Source organism: Ranitomeya imitator, chromosome 5 (assembly GCF_032444005.1).
Source record: "Ranitomeya imitator isolate aRanImi1 chromosome 5, aRanImi1.pri, whole genome shotgun sequence".
NCBI lineage: Eukaryota > Metazoa > Chordata > Amphibia > Anura > Dendrobatidae > Ranitomeya > Ranitomeya imitator.
This window is the reverse complement of record NC_091286.1, coordinates 675,013,221-675,032,022: the sequence shown is the minus strand read 5'-3', so window position 1 is coordinate 675,032,022 and position 18,802 is coordinate 675,013,221. Positions and strand designations below refer to the sequence as shown.

Here is an 18,802-nt window from a genome sequence, read left to right as displayed (position 1 = left end):
GATAACTTATTGACTCCAATATTTTGACTGGACGTCCACCTCTTGGCTTTTGAATGAGTGGACTTCTTCCAACTGTCATGGGCCATGGCACTCAATACAGTTCGGAAATTTTCTTGGCCTAGAGACCACTATCGATGAGTTGGTTGATGCTGTTTCTATTTTCTTTGGAAATCATCTTCATGGCTGCTCCTCAATTTGAGTCAGTGACCTTTCATATGGGAATCACTCTAATAACACACTGAGCTATTAGTAAATGTGAGAACACCAACAGGAGGAAAACAGTAACATAGCAGTGACATGGCAAGAATTTGCATAACTAATCATATGCTAAATAGTTACAAGTCAAATTTATATATGGAATAGCCAAGATGATTGTCTATAAAATCATGGTAGTCTCACAATCAAAGCAGTAGTGGATGGTGGATATGGAGCCTGAAAGTCAAAAGTTCAAAACATTGATACCCTTTTGCTTAGTATTGTATGTCTGTATGTGGCCAGTCAGTGATTGTGATGTAAAGTGCAGCTTCTAGTGGTATTACTGACTAGTCAGGATATTGTCCACTTTAGCCTTGCAGCATTGGGGTCCTCCAGGCAAAAAAGATCAAGGTATCAAGGTGCTCAAGGACTGGCCAGCCCAGTCACCAGAACATCATTGAGCATGTTTGGGGTAGGCTGAAAGAGGAAGCTTGGAAGACAAAACCAAAGAATCTAGATGAACTCTGGGAGGCATGTAAGACTGCATTCTTTGCTATTCCTGATGACTTCATTAATACATTGTATGAATCATTGTTGAACCGCATAGATGCAGTCCTTCAAGCTCATGGAAGTCACAAAAAAATATTAAATATGACTCTAATAGCACCACTACTTCATTTACCAATGTTATGCAACAAATATTTGTGTTTGAAGTTAATTATTTATTTGAATATCACATTACTTTCTGTGGGCGACAAAACTTTTGTCTTGCCAAAATCTGACTATTCTGTGTCCATTAACTGATCAATATTTCTGCATTGATGCCAATTTATTTTCTTAACCTAAACCACATTTCGGAGGGTGTCTGCTTTCAAAAGAATAATTTATACAACCAATAGATGAATTTAACGTCAGGTTATAAGCTTTTATTTACATAACATGGATAAGAGACATAACTTCTGTCAGGGAGTGTACGTTATCTCTAGTTTCTCTAATTTTCTCACACACTCCAAAGATATACTGATAGCGAAGATTGATTGTGAGCCACAATGGCGACAATGATGCTGATGTCTGTAAAGCACTTCAGAAATTAAAGGCACTATAAAAGTTAGCATAAATAAAGAAAAAAATAGTATGTTGAAATAAAAATTGGCGTGTTTAACTTTTGGACTCGTAGAAGCACATACAGCATGAAATGGCTGCAGTCCGTATTTGTGTGAATATTTCATGTTCGGAGAATTCCTAAAATTTGACACAAATTTGATTTGCATTGAATTGATTCTCTCATCTCCAGTGGACATATCTACTATATGCATCCTTAAAATGTCTGTCAGTTATAGTATGTGAGGTCTGGTCTTTGGACAATTGTTTATTATTGGTATGATACTGACACAGTGGAACTACAGTATGTGCTTATCCCATCCATTAAACAAATCAGCGAAGACTGGATCATTGGTTCTAGCCCTGGAACAAATCATATGATTGTTTCTCTCTACTTCTGGCTTATGTACTTCATAGGATTAATACTAGAAGTAGGATGAAATTATATGATTCTTTTGATATTAGATAAGCAATTAGCTATAGTACAGATACACCTGAAAGTATGTACCATAGTTGACCATTGCTTCCTATATTAGAGGAAACCTGGTATAAAATATTTGCCGACTTTATTGCTACTGTTCTGTCCCTTTTGTCAAGATTTCTCCCTCAGCCATCCATTTTCCATCATATTCAAGCCCCCAAAAATGTGCATATGGCAGCCACTTTTGAAGCAACTTTTTGGAAACACTGTTTTCCAGAGGCTTGAGAAGGAAACTCTTCCAGGAGAAAGCAAAGTCTCTCAATTTTCTAAGAATCTCCCAGTTGTTCCGACAGTTTATAAGTATATTGATTTACCTATGCTAATCATTGCCAAACAAGATTGGTTTGACAAAATTGGGTTGAGTATGAGCAGATATTAGAGCCTGGATTTTCACAAGAAGTGCATTTATAAATACCAACATTATTGTTGGCAGACAAAGGGACATTTAAGTCCTGACCCTAGACCTACCCTGGAAATGTCCACAAACCCAGCCAGTCTAGTCACTTTGGGTAGGACGTTGCATACATACAGCTCTTGACTCGGATATTTACTTACTTTTTGTCACTCTAGTCACTACTAACCATCTTACCACTAGGCAGGATAGTTAAGAGGTCCAAGGTCAGTGCCAAGAGGGCTCATAATAGACAAAGGGGATAGACAAAAGCGTAGCCAAGTAACAGTTTGAGGTCAGAGTATCAGGAAGGTAGCATATCAGGAAAATTGGTGAGTCAAAAGGAAGGTAAAAAAGATAGATCCTAGGTCAACAACGGAGATCAGAATACAACTTGGAGTGCAGAGCAAACACACTCACCATTTGAGCAAACCTACAATTGGCAAAGGTCTGACAACTGTCAGAGTGCTTATTATCCCTGAAATCACCCAGAATAGCTGACACCTGAAGGAGATCCAACAGAAACTACCAGGTTCAATATACACACACACCTGCCTCAGACTGGGCAGTAGAGCTGTCACTCACAATCCTCACAGCTCAGCCAACCTTCAATCCCTTACTGCGGCATAGCTGTCATTCACAACATCACTACAAAACTATGAGTGGTGGAATCATCACACTTTTGTCTCTTAATATGCCATGAATTTTTCGAAAAAATGGTGACAGGTCCAGCAAATTTGAGAAAGTTGGCAACTATGAGCACACCTGATGCCCAATAGGTAAAATAAAAGCCTAAATAGTTGACAGGTTTCACTGGATTCCCTTGAAGGCAAAAGTAAAGTAGAATACAGTGTATCCAATGCATTACCCAAACAGTCTTCTTTCTAATGTGACTTTGTAAGGACAGGAGAGTATTTGGGTACCTAACTCAGCAAACTTTCTGGAGTGTGAAGTGATGACCCAGAGTCAAGGCCTAGAGATCATAAGAGTTCATCAAAGATTAGACGCATTTTAGAAATATGTATGTGATGTGATAGTTCACATATATGATAGTTTAGATTTCTGATGGTATTGAAGGGTGCCCATTATAACATCACACAGAGTCAGAAATGAGCAGTAGTGGCAGCTAGGAAGAAGAAAAATCACCAATGCGCCCCTTTATGAATTGTCAATGTCATGAGAACAGTTTTGCTTGTTGAATGCAATAAATAAGATTGAAAATTTCTTGAAATGGGTTGTACAAGATACAAAACTTCCCTGCTTCCTCCTAGTAATAGCGCCATAACTGCCAAAAGGATATGTTTGTATAGCGCCTGCATCTCTGCCTGCAGTCCCTCTCTGCCTGCAGAGACATCAGCACTCCGAGCAGGTTCCCAAGCACTGTGCTGAGAGCGCGCGCATGCACACTTCCTCTTTCTTAATGGTGCTGCGCACGTTCCTCTAAAGTGTCCCCAGCAAATAGCTGCAGGTCTCATACTATTTAAACCGCCTCCACCAACATGGAGATGCCTGTGCAATGTTGTGAGTTTGTTCTTAACAGGCTTGTCAGTTCTCAGGTCCCTGTACTAGCATCTCAGTCTGCTGCAGCCGCCAGTGCTTCCTTCCATGGCAGCAGATCCAGATGCACACACCAATGCTCAGATCAATGGCAGCAGAGCCAGCTGCACCCGACAGTGCTCACCTCCATGGCAGCTGAGCCAGCTGCACCTGCTAGTGCTCACCTCAACGGCAGCAGAGCCAGCTGTACCCACCAGTGCTTACTTCAATGGCAGCAGAGCCAACTGCTCCCGCCAATGCTCACCTCAGCTGCACCTGCCAGTGCTCATCTCTCCGTCAGGCTGTCCTGCTTGCACCTTTGGTTCCTGTCATCTTCTCTACCTGCTGGCATCTGTTGGACATTCTCCCGGGCCATTCCAGCTATCTGCTTCTGCGGGTCAGCTTCCGTCTACTCAAGGTCAGTCCTGGGGTAGCACCTGCCTCACCTCCCTTGTCTCTCAACGGACTGCTGTGTCGTTAGCTTCTGCATGTCCATGGTCGGATTGGGTGATGATCCAGGTCTTCCTTAGGCTTTGGCACAGTGGTTCCACCACCCACCCCGTTACAGTTTGGAATTGCACCTCAGATCTAAGTAAATGAAAAGGAATAAGAAATAATACCTGGCACAACCAATGGACATGCATGACAATGTTTTTGAAAGGAATTAACAGTATATTATAAATCTGATAAAACCACTTTGAAAATGAGAAATGATTGGAAAGAAATTAAGAAAATCAATTATTAAAGATTATTATTATTATTGAAATTAATGGAATATCCAGGTAGAAAAAAATTCAATCTAAGTGAACTAATACTGAAATTAGATTTCCTACATTTACAAAAATATTCAATATGTTAAATAAAATGAAATAAGATTTATCATTTTCACTTCAGACATTTTTTACATTTCTCAGGGATCCTCTTTTCTCATGGTGAAACCTGGAAAGCAATGAGAAGGTTTACAATCAGCACCTTGCGTGATTACGGCATGGGAAGAAGTACGATCGAAGAAAAAATTACTGATGAATGTGTCTACTTGAATAATATGCTTGCTTCTTTTAAAGGTATGTTATAATGATGATCCTAAAAGTATATCTTTTGGGGGCTACAACACATTTTGGGGTCTAAATGAAAGCCCTTCGGACAGATACACAATATCGTTGCTGAAATTGGCCAATATATGTGAGCCCCACTGGCACCATCAAGCCGTACCATATAGCTGGGTCCCTGTTCTTATAAGACACCTCTCTTGGACTAAAAAGCCTACAATTTATGGGGCAGGAGGGAACCAACTAATTAAAACCACCTGAGGCTGATGTAAATGGGAGTAGGAAGGCACATGTCATCGGAGTTTGCTACTAAAAGAAAAACTGACCAGCAGTACAGGTACAGGTGCTTCCCACAAAAATTAGAATGTCATCAAAAAGTTAATTTATTTCAGTTCTTCAATACAAAAAGTGAAACTCTTATATTATATAGAGTCATTACAAACAGAGTGATCTATTTTAAGTGGTTATTTCTGTTAATGTTGATGATTCTAGCTTACAACCAATGAAACCCAAAAGTCATTATCTCAGTAAATTAGAATAATTAACAAAAAACACCTGTAAAGGCTTGCTAAGTGTTTAAAAAGATCCCTCAGTCTGGTTCAGTATTCTCCACAATCATGGGGAAGACTGCTGACCTAACAGATATCCAGAAGGCAGTCATTGACACACTGCACAAGGAGGGTAAGCCACAAAAGGTCATTGCTAAAGAAGCTGGATGTTCACAAAGTGCTGTATCCAAGCAGATTAATGGAAAGTTTAGAGGAAGGAAAAAGTGTGGTAGAAAAAGGTGCACAAGCAACCGGGATAACCGCAGCCTTGAAAGGATTGTTAAGAAAAGGCCATTAAAAAATTTGGGCAATATTCACAAGGAGTGGTCTGCTGCTGGAGTCATTGCTTCAAGAGCCATAATCAGGAAATGGGCTACAAGTGTTGCTTCCTTGTGTCAAGCCACTCATGACTAATAGACAACGCCAGAAGCATCTTACCTGGGCCAAGGAGAAAAAGAACTGGACTGTTGCTCAGTGGTCCAAGGTGTCACAGAAAACCCAACACTTACAGCCTTGCCTGCTATCATCAAGGTTATTAATGGTTGTCTCAGTAAGGTTCTGTCATACTGAATGCACTTTGGCAAATTATCAAGATCTGCTGATGGCAGCACACTTTTCAATTGCAGACCAATGATGTTACAGATGTGCTCGATTCATTATCTTGCATTATTATTAGCAATCTGTAACCTAGCTTTTCCTAGGACACTTTGGAGTATTGGTTGCACCACTGGTTCCAAGCAGGAATGCTACCAGGAATTTCTGGGCAAAATTTTCGGTGTCCCTTGAGACTCCACCCAGGCTCCACCCCAGCTCCACCTCCAACCTTCCACAGTCCCACCACCGCCTACTCATAGAAAAACTCCACATCTGCATCACATCCTCAATAGTGTTGAGCTATACCTTCCGATATCCATAAGTATCGGTATCGGATTGGATCGGCCGATATTCAAAAAATATCGGATTCCGATACCCGATACCAATGCAAGTCAATGGGACAAAAATATCGGAATTAAAATAAACCCTTTCTTTCCTTGTAGGTTAATTTTACATGAAGGAAAACAACTAAGAATAATGTAGGATGTATTGGGGGAGGATGGAGGAGACATTAAAGGCATAGAGTTTTAGCCCAATCAAATGGAATAAATAGCAGGAATTAATTTTTTTTAAGACGTTCGGAGTTACAAAGATATTAACTATGTTAAGATTTATTATATTTCATCAGATATTTATGTTTCACTACTTCCATGCTGCCCAACTTCTTTTTAACTTCTCCCACAGTTTCTTCTTCATCAACCTCAGCAGCATCATCTTTTCCATCAACTTCTCCTTCACCTTATTCATCTTCTTCTTCACCTTCTTCGTATTATTTTTTTTTATCCAAATAAACTTTATTGGATTTTAACAGTTAACGGGGCAGGGAGGAAGTAGGCATAAGGGAGTTGAGGGGGAAAGGAAGGGGAGGGGGAGGAAGGCTGGTAAGGAGGGAGGAAGAGCAGGGGAAGAAGAGGGGAGAGAAGACACTTGAAGTATGCGTCAACAGGTAATCACATTTGCCCGATGGTAATACAACGTTTGAATGGTGAATAATCATAATGCATGCAGTTACATATGAGAATTAGACAGACATGCCAGTCTGACATTACTGACAATACTAAAATTTTTAATCAAAATATGGATCACGATGTGACAATCTGCTGCGAAATGTTACAGGAAAGCTTCTCCCCAACGAGCCCATTTTTCTGAAAATTTTTTCAGGTTATCATTAGCTAAGGCAAATTTTTGCTCATATGTTTTGTGGAGGGCAACACGTGCTTTGATCTCTTGGACTGAAGGAGGTGTAGCTTTTTTCCAACTATAGGCAATGGCGTTTTTTGTGACCAAGAATATGTGGATGACCAATGCCCTAAGAGGAAAGTGTATGTCGCTTAGCCCCACAGAGAGCAAAGCCATCTGTGGAGTCAAGATGATGTTTTTGCCCAAAAGTACACCAATCAGAGCAGAGATTCTAGACCATAGTGTTTTTATTTTAGGGCAGGTCCAGAAGATGTGGAGCAAGTTGCCTCTAAGGCCGCAAGCTCTCCAGCAATTAGGAGACGTATGACCCCCTATCAAGGACAGCCTAGCAGGGGTGAGGTACCAACGCGAGACCAATTTAAAGTAGGATTCTTGTAACAACATAGAAATGGTAGCGGAGTAAGTGTGGACCAAGGCTCTTTCCCATTCATCTGGGTCCCTCAAAAAACTCTGCACAACCAAGTTGAGCACATGTGCCAGGCATGGGATGGGAGTGAGCTTACCTAGGGCCAGAGCTGCCACCAGATTTCGGCCATTGTCACACACTACCATGCCTGGCTGGAGATTCGCTGGCAGAAACTACACGTTGCTGTCCTGCTTGATGGCATTCCAGAGCTCCTGCGCTGTGTGGCTTCGATTCCCCAAAGAAATAAATTTCAGTACGGCCTGTTGACATTTAGCCACGGCAGTGCTTGTATCGGTCGTAACAGGTAAACGTTCACGGGTCAAGGTGAAGGTAGACCGTGACGGCTCCTGCAGTAATGATTCTGAGGAACTGGAATATGAGGAGGAGGCAATGTTTACAGACTCGATTCCTGCAATCCTTTGAGTTGGCCGAACATGTACAGTGCCACTCGCAAGATCTGTACCCGGCTCCACAACATTGACCCAATGGGCAGAGGGAAAGGTATCATCCCTGTCCATGGTGACTGGTCCACGCATCGGTGGTGAGGTGGACCTTGCTACTGACGGCGTTTAGTAGCGCATGTTTAATGTTTAACTCCAAGCTGACTACAACCGGCTGTGGCGGTAGAACAGACTACAGAGTGAGCTGCACTCACACAGAGACCGTGCAGACCGCCGTGAACACCGCTGCAAAGCCAAAAAAAGCTCCTCTATGCAATCCTATAGTGTTTTCCCACAAACTAGCTGTATACAGATGGGAAGCCACTAATAGGATACATTTGAACAAATGTGCAGCAGGCTGCACTAATTGAAAAACAGACAGTGGAACGGTATGTGGCAGTGATGCACCCTGAGCTGACTACAACCAGCAGTGGCTGCAGACCAGGCTACAGAGTGAGCTCACACAGACACCTTGCAGACACCTGTGAACAGAGCTGCAAGGCAAAACAAGGTTCTCACACAGCGGTTGCTAAATTAGCCTGGGTAAAGCACAATGAAGCAAATCGCTATCTCTAAACTGGCCCTCAGTCAGAACAAAGCGTCCCTAACTGAATTCACAGCAGAGTGAACCCAAAATGACGGCAGCGACTTTTATAGTGCATCATGACATCATTTCAGCAGCCAATCACAGCCATGCCAGTAGTTACATGCCTACCATGCAGAACAGGATGTGCCCACACTTCTAATCATTCCTCATTGGCTGAATTCTGGCTGTTTGAATTATGGGAACTTCCGATTCCGGTATCCGATATACTGAAAGTATCGGAACTCGGTATCAGAATTCCAATACCGCAAATATCGGCCGATACCCGATACTTGCGGTATCGGAATGCTCAACACTAGTCCTCACCAATCACACATTATCAGTTCCCATCTAACACCATATCACAAACATAGTGAGCAGCTTTTGTTTTGACTAAAAGATTTTTTTAAGCCACCACCACAACTAAGTAGACTGTTTTGACCGGACCATACTCTACTATAACCTATTAAATATTTGTTCAACTATCCAATAATAATATCTTTTTAGGTATATGTTTATTTGTTTCCTTAAGTTAATGTGTCACATACAATTTTTAAAATGAACAATAGCACCACATACAAGAGACAAATACAGTCATACCATGGCCAGACCACATATTAACACCACCTAATGACCAAATAATACCACATACAAGGGACAAATACCCCAACACCATGACCAGATCACATATTACCATCACATAGTGACCGAATAATACCATATGCAAGGCACAAATACCGCACCCCATGGCTGGACCACATATTGCCACCACATAGTGACCTATAATACCACATACAAGGGACAATACCCCAACACCATGACCAGATCACATATTTCCATCAAAGAGTGACTAAACAATACCACATACAAGGGACAAATACGGCCACACTAAGGCAGGACCACATATCACAACCAAATTGTGACCGAATACTACAATACTGGTCATTAATAAAAAATATTCTAATTTTACCATACGCGCTATTATACACAGGAGCTTTGTACATAGTACACAGAGTACAGTGTCAGTGTACAGGTAATACAGGGATCACCAGTGACATTGTACACCGGAGCTCTGTATATAGTGTCACTGCACAGATAATACAGTGATCACCCGTAACATTATGCACAGAAGCTCTGTATACAGTGTCAGTATGCAGGTAGTATACAGTGATCACCAGTGGCATTATAAACAGGAGCTCTGTATACATTATACAGTGTATAGTGTCAGTGTACAGGTAACACACTGACTCACCGGTGACGTCTCTAGTTGAAGTCCTTCATTTTCACTTTTCATCTTCATCCAGAACACACCATCCCTTCTTCCAGCCAGGACTCATCTCTACAGAAAATAACACAGTTATCTAGAGCACATTCCCCAATTTTTCTCCAACCTCTACAATACGCCAAATGAAGAAAAAAAGGAACTGAGTCACCCTGCACAGTAACAGGACCTCTTCTCTCACACACTGGAAACTCTATCCTAAAAAAAAACAATATCCTTTAATTATCCCCTACAGTAATAATAGCCCACATTTTGGACCCCACATTTTATTCCATTCTGAACCCACGTGTCCTCACATTCTGCCTCATGTATCTCCTTGCTTCCCCATGTATCTCCATATTGCACAATATTCATCCATAATAGTATAATGTACCCCATAGTCATATATAGTTGTATAATGTACCCCATAGTCGTGTTTAGTATAATGCACCCCATACCAGTATAATGCACCCCCTGTCATATATGATATAATGCACCCCCATAATATAATACACGATCATAGTATAATGCCCCCTCATAGTATAATGCCCCCCTCTTATCATAGATAGTATAATGCACTCCCTTGTCATGTATAGTATTATTTCTACCCTATAGTATAACACACCCCCTTGTCATGTATAGTATAATGTGCCCCATACTACAAACAAAAAAGTTTCTCCTTACCTGTCTGAGGCCTATTGGTGTCCTCCCCTACGATTAAGCTGAGGCGCGCAACGTCACTCCGGCATATGATAATGATGTCATGCATCGGCAACATGCATGCTGACGTCAGCTGCCAGCCTGTGATTGGCTGGCGGCTGTTAACTGTTCCAACAGATTTTAACTGATTGTTAGTGTTGAGCATTCCGATACTGCAAATATCGGGTATCGGCCGATATTTGCTGTATCGGAATTCCGATTCCGAGTTCCGATATTTTTTGCGATATCGGAAATCGGAATCGGCGTGTGCGGTGCGTATAGTTCCAAGGGTCTGCAGTGAGTGAAGGACCTTCAATGACGTCACGGTCACGTGAGCGGTCAGGTGACAGGTCACCTGACCGTGACATCATCAAAGGTCCTTCACTCACTGCATTCTTAGGGACGGAGGCAGATGCTTGCAGCGGTGACAGCCAGGGTCCTTCGGAGGGGTGAATATATCCATATTTTTTATTTGTATTCTTTATTTTTTACATGAATATGGATCCCAGGGCCTGAAGGAGAGTTTCCTCTCCTTCAGACCCTGGGAACCATCCAGGATACCTTCGATATTTGTGTCCCATTGACTTGCATTGGTATCGGATATCGGTATCGGCGATATTTGATATTTTTTGGATATCGGCCGATACCATCCGATACCGATACCTTTGAATATCGGAAGGTATCGCTCAACACTACTGAGGATGCACAATCAGTTACTGAAGTGGTAGGATTACACCGCTGCTGGTCCCCTCTGCTCGCCAGGCCCCATATGCCTGCAATTGCAGTAATGCACTGATGGCAGCCTTGGTTCCAAATAGTGATAAGCGAGCGTGCATGCCACTGCTCTATACACGATCGAGCATTGGGGTGCTCGGGTATGCTCATTACTTTACCGAGTATCGCGGCTGCTCGAGCATCATGCTCGACCCCCCATCTGACATGTTTAGTAGCTAATAAACAGCCGATAAACATGCGGGCATTGCCTGCAATACATAGTAATGCCATAGACAATTTGCAAACTGACCATTACTATGATTGGCCAGCCACAAGCGGTGACTTGATGCTTGGCAAACTCTCCTCTAGAAGCAGTTGAAGGAGACTTGATCTAGAAAGGAGAACTTAGATTAGAGCAGGTTTGTATACCACTGCTGAACCATTAAAACAAGTCCTTTTCAGGGCTACATACTGTCTTTTTACTAGTAAAACTGATTTTACATGCATTCATTGCTAGGGTGTAGGAGGGATAGTTTTGGATTAGAGGCATATAGACAGGATTTATTGCATTAGCGTACAGTCTCACGAGCAAAGATATAGATAGATAGATATCCAAAAGATATACAATTAGTACCTTGCGTGAGAAGTTTACTGTATGGTGTCAATTGGGGGTAATGGTAGTTGTTGTTGATGACAGCTGTGATTTGTCAAAAAATTACATCTGCCATCAAGTCCTGGGCTTAGTAATGGAGAGGTGTCTATCAGACACTCTTATTACTAACCATGTAATCAAAAATAAAAACATACACACGGAAAAAAAACACCTTATTTGGATAAAGACTACCTCACACTATCCATCATTCACCAATTTATTGAAGAAAAAAGATCTCATGCTTGTCATCAATTCTTTACCCAAAATGTTGCCACGCAGGTCCAATGTATTCAGCGTTTCTCTATTCTTTTTCTAGTGCCCGCTATTCACAGGCACTGGGGAGTGACGTTAATGCTTATCATCGTCACTGGCTCCTGCTGCTCTCAGTGAGACTCAGCGACTGATTGTCATTGTAGTTACTACCCAGTGCCGGTGAATTCTACGAGTTCCATTGCCTTACAATATTAGTGGAATGTGTATGAGGCCTCCTTTATGTCTAACACCAAGTGTTTTGAAGTCCCTCTACCTTCCAATTTTTGGCAGCTCTTGCATTGTTCACAGGGGTTTTGTAAATTTCAGAGTCCCTTCATAAATTAAACAGGATGTGTCTGACCCTGCCACACACATCATATGTCCAGATAAGGTAGTAAAATGTTAAAATTACATTTACCGGTGACAAGCGGTAGGCTGTAGTGGTGTTTCCCCCTCTACTATGTCATCTACTGCAGTCATAGGTGATGGGGAAATATGGCGAGAGATGGCTATTAAGAGGTTTAGAAGGTGGAGTTTTTTTCTCTTACTAATTTTGCCTTATATACAAGTCCTTATACAAGAAAGAATGTGTAGGGGGATTGCACAAAATAAGATATGAAATAAAGTGCGATCGCAACCATGGGTCCACCATGGAGAGATGAACCTGCTCCTAGCGTGAACAATGACGGAACAAAACAGCGAGTGTTACCATAAACACACTGTGTTAACGCCACACAGAGCGATCAGAACAATGAGTACCAAGTTACTTCATAGAGGTACTGCACTAAGAATGCTAAGTACTATACCCTGTTAACGTCACTGGTATGTTAGCACGTGGATTGAGCTTGCTCTGCAACAAAACTGTGCTAACCGCACATACGAATGAAGCAGATGCTGTGCCAAGGAACTCTAATGACACTAGGAACAATAACCTGTCGACTTCACTGAGAGGAAGCATAAGGGTTGAGCTTGCTCTGTAAATGAACTGTGTTAACCGCACACATGAACGAAACAGATGCTAAGCCAAGCGGCTAGTTACCCCAGTCCTGATGCTACCGAACTTGTGCCTGATCGGCATCCTAAGCATGTAGCAAACTAGAGACTCAAGCGTTGAGCCAAGGGTACGGAACCACATAAGTGTGCTACCTGCCTGCCAATGTGTTCAGTCTTTGAGCAGAGACAGACTCGCAGACGTGCAGACAGTGGTAGTGTAACCCACAAACACCAAAACATAAATGACACTAGCGTGCCCGCATGCGCCACTGTGAGCCTTTTATATGCTTGGCTCCACCCCAAACACTCATGCCCAGTCGGTCGAGATATTGCCCGCGGACCAATCCGGAGCTGCCAGATCATCAGAGCAGCTAACATCCGACCACCAATGAGAGGACGCTACATCAGAGACATGCTCAGTAAGGCGATCTCTGGGCTTAGACTCCAGAGCATAAGACTGCCCCTGCATATCACTAATTACAATAGACTTGACTGAAGATCAAGCAGTAACCAAATGTATACCACAAGTCTGAGCGAGACGATGGGACTGACATTTGTGCTGAGCAGCAATCGCAGCGGCCAGACCTGAATGGGATAATGCTTGGGATCTATCCTGTGCAGCGGGAGAATCCCAACACCTAACAGAATGTTTCCTAATATTTTTTCTGCAAAATCCATTTTATCTTTGGTTTTGTATGTTTTATTGTCAGTCTGTAAAAGTGGAGTAATACTCTGACAACATTGTTCCCAGCAGCGACCTTGGAGTCAGAGATTCATCCCCATGCTGCTCCTATTCCATTTGAGCTCTCTTTCCATCTATTCCAACAATTTTTCCTGCCCCCTATCCCTTCTGCTAGGGTCTTCCAGAAAAATACTTGAGTTTCCCATTGACTTCCATTATACTTGGTGCTCGAATTGTGTCCTTCCGAGTGTCCGACTTGCTTGAATAGAGTACCGAGTACTCAAGAATTTTACTGCTCAATCATCACTAGTTCCAAGACCATATAGATGTAACCCCGAGCTGTTAGTGTACCTGTAACGAAAACTAAAGAGGTTCACTCCATTATATTATGCCACCCTACACTACAATCTCAGGAGAAGGACTCGTTTGTTGTTCCTTTGTGAAAACCTCTTCATTGACATCACAACAGCTCTCATAAAGGCTATCATGGTTGAGAGCAAAACAGCAATGGAAGCTGGAATGGAGGTTTAGGTTTATGCTGTTCAACAATGAGTCCTGTTTTTGTCCTGGGTGCACTGGTATCTGTAAATTGGTCTGGAGACCAAGTGGGCATCACCATGATGAGGTAGCATCCCACACATCCTATTCCAGGGATTATTTGTGGAATGGCATAATGCATGGTTGCCAAACCCCCTAACCTTTATTATTGGTTGTGTTACCAATGGTGTGACCATTTTTCCAAAGTGTCCAAAAAGCTATTTTGCAACATGACATTGCCAGGTCACATGTTTCTCACCCTACTATGGGAAGCCTGTATGGAATAAACATGCTACCACGGCCTCCAGTGTCTCCAGACCTTTTCCCATTTAGTATTTTTTCAACATTTGCATATTATTAACATATCTATCAATCCTGTGATTGTCCTGATGAAGAAGTTGTATACTTTGAAACACGTTGACAAATAAACCACATACTACTGGATTGGCATCTTCCATTCTTTAATGGCTGCGCAGAATTACCCATTTTCTCCTTCCTTTTATGCATTTATCTCCTTGTGGGTGGGTCTCCAGCAGGGTAAAATGCTATCAATGGTTGTGTGCACACAACCCAACCAGGTGAGCACAATTTGTGCATTTTTGTTAATATTGCAACCCAGATAAGACCCTATTTTGTGCTTTGTCTCCTTCCAGTTTTTTTCTTCCCATGTAACTAAACTCGATTTATTATCTCATTTAGGGAACCCTTTTGACAGTAACATGATCTTGAATGCTGCCACTGCAAACATAATTGTATCGATTTTACTTGGTTATCGAATGGACTACAATGATCCCCAATTTACAAGACTTCTGTGTTTAATAAATGAGAACGTTAGGATTGCAGGAATGCCAATGGTTGCGGTAATATCACTGACTTATGTTATACATTTCTTTACATAGATTTTGCTGTTTATGAGTACATAGTTGAATAAGTCTTAGGAATTAAGAGTAACTTGTTATGTAAAATATTGTAATTAACCTGAAGATATGGGATTATGTCACAGGTTTACTCCCACAGAGAGAAGCCAGAAGACCACAGCGTCTGATTTTTCATACTCCTGCGCTGATTAAAAGCACTTCAACTTCATATTTAACAGTGCAAATTTATTTTAGCAGTGCAAAGTTTAATCTGCTCAATTGAGAACTCCTGGAAGCTTTCCTGCATTAAGGCTCTCAGCTGTGCTCTGTTATCCACTCCCATTTCCTATATAATCTGGGCCCTGACTAACACTCACTGTCAGAGTTGACTTATGCTGCATGGCTGGAAGTTGTTGTTGGTTAATATTGGAGAAGGTGTTTGGTGGATTTATCTGTGACTGTTGCTAGGTTTTGAGTGTGTGACAATTCCCTTTGTTTTCCTACTTTGGATTAACCTCATCCTCCTCTCCCCATTGCATTCCTCTGTTATATGTGTGAGTATATTTGTATGTTTGGTATTCTTCGTTACCCCTGTTTGAATTACCTTATGTCTAGCTGGTATACTATGGTAAACTTCTAATCCACTCTTCCCTGGGTGGAAGAAGAATACAGATTGAGGGAATATTCAGAAGCTAAGGCAAGGTACGTGGCCCCAGCATTTTCACCATCAGAAGTAATCTGGGGAGCAGGGTGAGCTAGGGCACACCTAGCATTAAGGACAGGGATGGAGCACTTGGTCCCGGGACACTTGATACCAGAGCCATGACAGGTTATTCTGGTCGCTAATAGAATTCAGACACCATTTGGTTCCCGCAGTGAGAGTCCCACTGCCGAGTGGAAATTAACTTTTTTCCCGCCACAGTGTTCAGTTTCCAATCATAGGGTTGGTCCCAGTCACCGTTCTGTGTATAGAGAGAAGCTGTAACTGCGCACATAGCTGTGACTGCACATATGAATAACAGCTCGCTCCGTATTAGGTCCGGCTGTCAGTAAGTGCCGGGAGAGCAATTAAAGCCATAAGTGTTTCCCTCCATGAGGTTATGTTATTAATCGGATGTGGGACTGCCATTATGGAACTCTGAGAGGAGCAAATATGTGTGCGCTATAGAAACTGGCAAGTCTCTATGACAAAGGCTTATCATTACCCCTGTACAAGATGACAGAGACTGGTTATTTTTAAGCAAGTCTGTAACTTGAGAACAGGTTTGTTCTTACTGCAGATGCACTAAGGTCCTGGTGCCTGAGTTGTACAAAAACATCATATGACAAATAAGAAAATACCAAAATTATACTTTCTATGTTGGCATATGATAGGTGAGGGACCAGTATGCAAATTGCCCTTTAAGCTTCCAAAAAACATTTCTTTTGTCACGTCTTAAAAGTTTATTTCAAACTTCGCAACAATTTTTTTTAACCGTTTACTTTTTAAGGTTCCATTAGGAGACTTGAATCTGTAATTATTAAATCAGAGAAGCATTTAAATGGGTTATCCAGTTCTATTCTCAGTACCAATCTCAGCTGGCGCAGAGCAGTCACAGACTGCTCATGCCAGTGATTCAGCACCTTCAACTGATATCAAGTTGATAGAGCCTCTTTTCCTTTCTGCTCTGTTGACTGGGCACAACTGCTGCAGTCATGCTGATTGACAACCAGGTCCCGCTGTAGAACATCAAGAGGCCGTCTGTCAATCAGCATGACATTCAGCATTCATGCCCCATTGACAGAACAGCTCAGAAAAAGGAGAGCTTCTCTTTTGATGTGGAGCAGCTGAATCGCTAGCAGGAGTGGACGATGACCTCTCTGAGCCGACACCGGTTACAAAAGTTAATACAATACTTGCCCTTGTTAGCAACTATCTTTCTGTTAGCTTTTAAAAGCATAGTAAAAAAAATTAGTCCTGGCCAACCTATTAAAGTGGTTAGCAGCAACAATCAGTTACTAGCTTTGATTGATACTGTAATGTTTAGATGTCAGCAGTATAAACTAGAATAGGCTCAGCTTTTAAACTGAATCCACACATGCAGACCCTGGCACAGTTGTACGGTTATTTCCATTGTCACCAAGAGGTTGATGCATGAAACTAGAATGAATCAGCAGAAATCAGAAGCAGAATAACTCTGAGGTTGCTATTGTTTTGGAACACCAGAAACCTAAGTTCCAATGTAACTAATAAAACAGAAAAATTAGATTCCTATGAAATTGAAATAAGAGTTTAATAAATCCAAGAAAACAGGTCATGAGGTCCATTTGGCTACTGCAGAATACGTTGCCACTAGGGTTGAGCGACTTTTACTTTTTTAAGATCGAGTCGGGTTTCGCGAAACCCAACTTTCTCAAAAGTCGAGTCGAGTGAAATCGGCCGATTATCGCGAAAAGTCAGGGTTCGACCGAAACACGAAACCCAATGCAAGTCAATGGTGAAAATTCTCTCTCTCTCTTTCTCTCTCTCTCTCTCTCTCTCCCCTCTGTCCCTGCACCGAAAAGCTGGTGTTGCACATTGCAAATTGCTACTACAGCACACAAGCGATCAGATGGCGATAGGCACACCCCTAAGACCTATGTAATCACTCTGCCCACGCTCCTTCATTGGCTGAAAAAATGGCACTAAACGTGTCATACGAAACGCGACTTTGGCGCGAAGATCGCCGACCCCATGGCCGATCCCACACTAGGGTCGGGTTTCATGAAACCTTACTTTGCCAAAAGTCGGCGACTTTTGAATTTGTCTGATCCGTTTCGCTCAAGCCTAGTTGCCACTATTTAAAAATTGAAGCTAAAAAATTATTAACCTTCGTCCGGCTGAGTAGGTACAATTGTAACTATTCCGTTTTAAAATTGCAATAACTTTTTTTTTCGAAAAGCCGTAGAGGGCTGAAATTTCGTGACATCTCTGCAGTTTTGGTCCAGAATATATTGGGCAAATTTCAATAAAATATATATGATGGTATCTCTGCAGCCTGTTATCGTTGTAAAATTATGCAGCCTGACAAAGGTTAAAAAGCTACAAACAAATATTTTTCGCCTCCTTTCTTTCCCTAGCAATAGATGTCATTTTTTTAGAAGAGTCATGGTTAGATTGATGGAAGCAATATTCTAATTCGACTCTTCTTCTGTTGTACTATAGCTCATTCTCATTTTACTTTTACAGTTGTACAACATCTTCCCATTTCTGGGTTTTTTTCCTGGAAGTCACAAAATTATTGTGAAAAATGTGGTGGAGCAATGTGAGTTTATCACAAAGACATTTGTAGAACATCTGAAGAACTTGGACGAGAACGATCAGAGAAGTTTCATTGATGCATTCCTTGTGAGACAAAAAGAGGTATAGAATTTGATTATCATACACTAAACTAAATGTAAGAGTAGATAGGAATGGATCGGCACTGCTTATACTTGCTCTTTTTCAATGTGTAATTTGCCCTAAAGCCCTAGATGCTGCTGCTCCATAGACTTATGGTGCAGCGTGCCAGGCTGGTGTAAGGAGACTTAAAGGCCATTTGATCCTTCTCAAAGTGAATATGCAAATTGTCTCTTCAGAGAGAAAGAGGACTTGAACTCTAGTGCAACCTAT

At 41.8% G+C, this 18,802-nt stretch overlaps 1 protein-coding gene across 1 annotated transcript in view; it reads left to right on the top strand.

The window, feature by feature from the left end:
- The window catches only part of LOC138638770 (cytochrome P450 2K6-like), a 42,718-nt gene that overhangs the window by 7,601 nt on the left and 16,315 nt on the right, over window positions 1-18,802 (top strand). Inside the window, exons 3-5 of the mRNA XM_069728342.1 lie at window positions 4,619-4,768; window positions 15,014-15,174; window positions 18,380-18,553. Of these exons, the coding sequence (XP_069584443.1) occupies window positions 4,619-4,768; window positions 15,014-15,174; window positions 18,380-18,553 (485 nt within the window). The remainder of the gene's footprint in view (window positions 1-4,618; window positions 4,769-15,013; window positions 15,175-18,379; window positions 18,554-18,802) is intronic.